General features: G+C 39.7%; 1 protein-coding gene across 1 annotated transcript in view; it reads left to right on the top strand.

Annotated features, from left to right (window-relative positions):
- LOC109373962 (ryanodine receptor 2-like) overlaps positions 1-4,981 on the top strand; it is a 152,164-nt gene that overhangs the window by 116,109 nt on the left and 31,074 nt on the right. The window contains exon 37 of the mRNA XM_019628228.1: positions 2,934-3,081. Within this exon, the coding sequence (XP_019483773.1) occupies positions 2,934-3,081 (148 nt within the window). The remainder of the gene's footprint in view (positions 1-2,933; positions 3,082-4,981) is intronic.

The raw sequence follows: 4,981 nt of genomic DNA, 5'->3' as shown, positions 1-4,981 counted from the left end.
ATTATGTGTTCACCACCCAGAGTCAGTTCTCCTTCCATCACCATATATTTGATCCCCTTTACCCTCACCTACCACCCCTCTTCCCCCCTTACCCACTGGTAACCACTAAACTGTTGTCTGTGTCTATGAGTTTTTTTTCTTCATTTGTTTGTCTTGTTCCTTTGTTGCTTTCAGTTTTATATCCCCCATATCAGTGAAATCATGTGGTTCTTGACATTTTCTGTCTGACTTATTTCACTTAACATAATAATCTCAAATTCCATCCATGTTGTTGCAAATGGCACTATTTCATCTTTCCTTATGGCAAAATAGTGTTCCATTGTGTATATATGCCACACCTTCTTTATCCAATTATCTATCGAAGGACACTTTGGTTGTTGCCCTGTGTTGGCCACTGTAAATAAAGCTGCAATGACCATCAGAGCACATATATCTTTACAGATAAATGTGCAGTAGAATTGAATTTGAATTTGAAAACTTACACGTAAGACCTCTATAGTCTCAGCTACAAAACACACAGGCAAGCTCCATCTGCCCTTCCTCTGACTCTGGTGAACAACCAGTGCTCAGCCCACGCGTTAGTAAATGCTGCTGAGCGTCCTCTGAGATTGCTTGAGTAACCTAAACTGACCATTGCTGTGAATACAGCTGAGAAAGCCCCAGGTCCCGGGCCCTTCCCTACACTAAAGAAATAAAGTTGTTGCCTGGAAACAAAGAACTGAATTTTATTTACTTTGTATAAACTTTAAAGATCTTACTTTATGAAGTTTTGTTCTCCTGGTGCCCCAGCGGGTGGTGGGAAGAGCACTGGGCGGGGTTCAGCGGTGGATCGTGGCACAAAGCTCTGCTTCGGGGAGTCGCGGGTTGTCTCTGATCTTCGTACCACATAGGCTTTTAATGTAGATCACTCGTTTGAAGGAAAGAATGGATGCAGCAGTCCCTGCACCCTGTAAAATACGGTATCATTATTTCCTAGCTACTGCTTTCTCCTTGTGCCCCTCTGAGGGTCAGACTGACTCCATCACTCTCTCTACATGATGAGTTCTAGCTCCATTTCACACAGTCTGGAGTGTGGCCATAAACACTCGTTGAATAAAGTGTTTTTTTCCCTTCGATGCCACTGGTTTAGTGCTACTCTAGAGAGTGGCTGGCGACTGGCAGCCTCAGTCTTTTTGTTACCAATCTGAGGATGGATAGAAAGCTTGCATCCAGGATTTAAATCAAGTACATTATTAAACACACTGACTTTTTTTTTTTAATAACAAGACTTTCTTGTTGAAATAAGCAGTGTGTTCGTTGATTTTTATTTTGGTGCAAGTTTCTATCTCCTTGTTCCTGTTGTTTTAAGTAGCCTCACACGACTGCATATAAGTGTACCCAAATTAGGCATAAGCTTTGAAATAATAATTTAAAAAAATTTTTAAATAGATTATTTGAATATTTTATTCTCATTAGATAACAGAAATAAGAAGGAGCTTCTATACTATTAGAGCAAGAGTTTCTCTGGAGAAACTCTTTATTTAGAGTAAAATAAACAGATAAATTATAATTGCAGTTCAGAATATTCATGGCATTCCTACTGCAATGCCCAGTTTACTCTCCTGGGAGTGAGGGTGAGACTACAATCCACAGAGAAACCCCATCAGATCAGACCATCCCATTTTTAGTGCTGTGAGAATAATGCAAAACAAATTGTATAATTAACCTAAATATTCTGTATTCAAAGGCTTTAAAATTTTTTATCAAATTTATTGGAGTGACATTGGTTAGTAAAGTTATATAGGTTTCAAGTGTACATTTTAATAATACNAAAAAAAAAAAAAAAAGAAATAGCTGGATATGGAACAGTGAAAATGTATAACTTCCTCCTGACACTGGCTTTCTGTTAGTAACTGAAACGTATACCTTTCCCTACATTTAAATAATTCTGTATGCACGTTTTTAAAAATGGGGAAATCAGAATTTGAAGGGCCTGGAGTGGCACTGTTCTCACATAGCAGTTCATTTTCCTCTGTCCTGGCATTTTCTTTGGTCCGTTTTCATTGTTTATGTTTCGCGGTCAGCACTATTCATTGTCATGGATCTCATGCCGTTGGATCAGTTATAAAAATGGCCGCGTAAATGACTGTTATAGTGAGATGTAGACGTGTGTAGACAGGGCACACAGCAATTTCAATGGCAACTGTAGAATATTAAAAGTAATGTTAGACATGCCTCATGTGGGTTGAGGTTAAGTGTGGGTTTTGTGTCTGTGGGTTTTGTGTCTGTGGGTTTTGTGTTTGTGATGACACAGATGCATCAATACACTTCCGTGAAGGATTAGTACTTTGCAGCTTAGAGGGATTTTAGGCATCACATTTTAGTGCTTCTCATTTAATTATTGGCTGCAAAATTCATAATTCACATCCTTTATACATGTGAACAACCAAATGCATATGTCTCTGATTTTAACTCCTCATGGCTAGTCAGCGTTAAAGATTGAACATTGAAATCATAACTTAAAAATAAGGCAGAGTGGAAAGTCACAGCAATAAAAATCTTTCACTGTCACTGTCTTTCAGTGAAATGTTTTATTGTACAATTGGGAGGGAATATGCTATGTATAGATACAAAGACACTTCCAGAATTATCCATCTGCAGGAGGCTATGATGAGCAGAAATCTGACCCATAATCCTAAAATTCTGAATATTATATTTCCTTGGAGAGAAAGTAGGGTTTTTTTTCTTTTATTAAATTTATTGAGGTGACATTAGTTAATAAAATTATATAGGTTTCAAGTGTGCAGTTTTCTAATCCATCATCTGTATATTGAGAAAGTGGTTTTCAAAAATGATGTGCTGATTTAAATGTTTGTTTGTTGCTACATTTTGGCATGGAAGTTGTTTGTTCTTTAGTTTCTGGATGGCAAAAATTTTTTCATCTGTGTTCACAGGGGGGAAGATGGGGAAAAAGAAGAAAAGGCCAAGGATGACAAGGGCAAACAAAGGCTCCGGCCTCTGCACACACACAGATATGGAGAGCCCGAGGCCCCCGAGTCCGCGTTCTGGAAGAAAATCATAGCCTACCAGCAGAAGCTTTTAGTAAGCCGTTTCAGAATGAATGTTGTGATGTATTGTGAGACAGTAATAAGTTGGGCTCAGTAAATAGTCATCGACCTCCCTTGGGTGGCAATCAAGGAACCAGGTTTGATTTGCCCATCTTAGTGTGTTTATTATATTTTATAACGAATGACTTTGGTCTATGGCTCCCAATGGTCAAACCCGTAACCTCTCCACACATTCTCATGACCTGAACCCACTGGATGTAGTGACTGCTGGCATCCAGTGTCTTCCCACAAAGACTTTAGGACAAGTCAGTCCATACATCCTGTGGCCCCACTGTGAGCAGGACACTGCACGAGGCTCTGCAGTTCATGAGAGCAAAACACTAAATCCTTCAGGGTACAAGGAACTCCTACTGATGTTCCTGAAGTGTGAACATCACCGTTTTGTTAAGAGTCCAGATATAAAAATATCAGTGCAATCAGCCAACTCTCCATTGATAATAAGAAGGTCTATTCAAAATTCTTCTTTAAATAGAAATAAGTAAAAAAAAAATGAATGGAGAGAAGATAGTTCTTCATGTAGTGTCCTATACATTTTACAGAAATGCTCCCCAAATTAATAAAATACATATTCATCTTTGGAAAACAAAGAAGTTGTCATTCTCTATCTCTAGTCATGTCCATACAGGGTGGAATTCTTAAACATTTTGTTTGAAAGACCTTTTATTTGTATGTGTATAAATATTATACATAACTTTCAAAGCAGAAAAAATTTGGGAAATGAGTGTGTAGAATAAACCTCCAAGAGATACTGACCAATGATGTTATACCTAGAAATTAACAGCACTCTTTACAACAATGTCACCTGATAGGCAAGATCATATTCAGTGTTTTACAGCCTTTGGGAATCAAAATAGACATTTAAGAAACTCAGTGTACTTTAGAACTTCACCTATAAGGGAGATGGGTTGGTCTCAGTAATACAATATTCTAACTGCTTACACACATATGTACTAAATATTTTTATATAATTTTTGAACATACATATATTTAATTAATAGTTTTAACTATATTTTCTTAACTACCTTGGACTTCCCCTGTATTGTTTAGAGTACACTGAACATAAGCGTTTTCTAGATCACTCTGATAATCAGTAATTGGGTGTGTTGTGATAGTTGCCATGGCTATAGGTATAGATGGACGGTGTGGCCATGAGGCTGTGTGGCCTCCACACACCCTGCTGTAGCCCAGTGGGTTCCAGGTGCAAAGCAAGTAAAGACGTCTTGCCATCTCTCTGCCCCGGGGTCACAGGCTGCTGACTCTGCAATGACTTTCTCGGATCACCAGTTTGTATGCATGAAACTGCTGATGGCCGCAGCAGGCTGCTACGGGCCCTGTGTCCCAAGGTCTTTGTCACCTGCCAGCTCAGACAGCAGGGTAACTGACACAGCCTCTGTGACCCAGTTCCACCTTCCAGGGTGAACCAGTTTGGGAGTGGTGGCCAGCCGTGGTCCAGTAATCCAAGGCAGTAAAGTGGGGTCATCTGGGGGAAGTGACACCACCAAAATGGCATGTGTGCACCGAGAGGGTGATGAGATGTTGAGATGTGTTATTGTGATAGGGCCTCATGACACTGAAGCCCCTGGCATATCCACTTGGACACCTTGCAGGCTTCTCCCACTTAATGTTGAAATAAATGTTCCATCCCTTCCCAGAGCCTTTTCCCTTAAACCCAGTTCTCCTCTAAGTCGTTTTTTTTCCCTGAGCTCTATAAATGGCACCAACCAAGTACTTGGTTGCTCAGACCCCGAAATCCAGAAGTTATCATGTCTCAAGTCCTCTCTTTCTTTCCCACCTCAAATACAATCCAACAATAATTCATCTCAGCTCTCTCTTCCAAATACATCCAGAGTCTGCCCTCTCCATGGCAACCACCC

The sequence above is a fragment of the Hipposideros armiger genome, unplaced genomic scaffold (assembly GCF_001890085.2).
Source record: "Hipposideros armiger isolate ML-2016 unplaced genomic scaffold, ASM189008v1 scaffold_762, whole genome shotgun sequence".
NCBI lineage: Eukaryota > Metazoa > Chordata > Mammalia > Chiroptera > Hipposideridae > Hipposideros > Hipposideros armiger.
The sequence above is the reverse complement of the archived record's forward strand: the minus strand, read 5'-3'. Positions and strand labels throughout refer to the sequence as shown.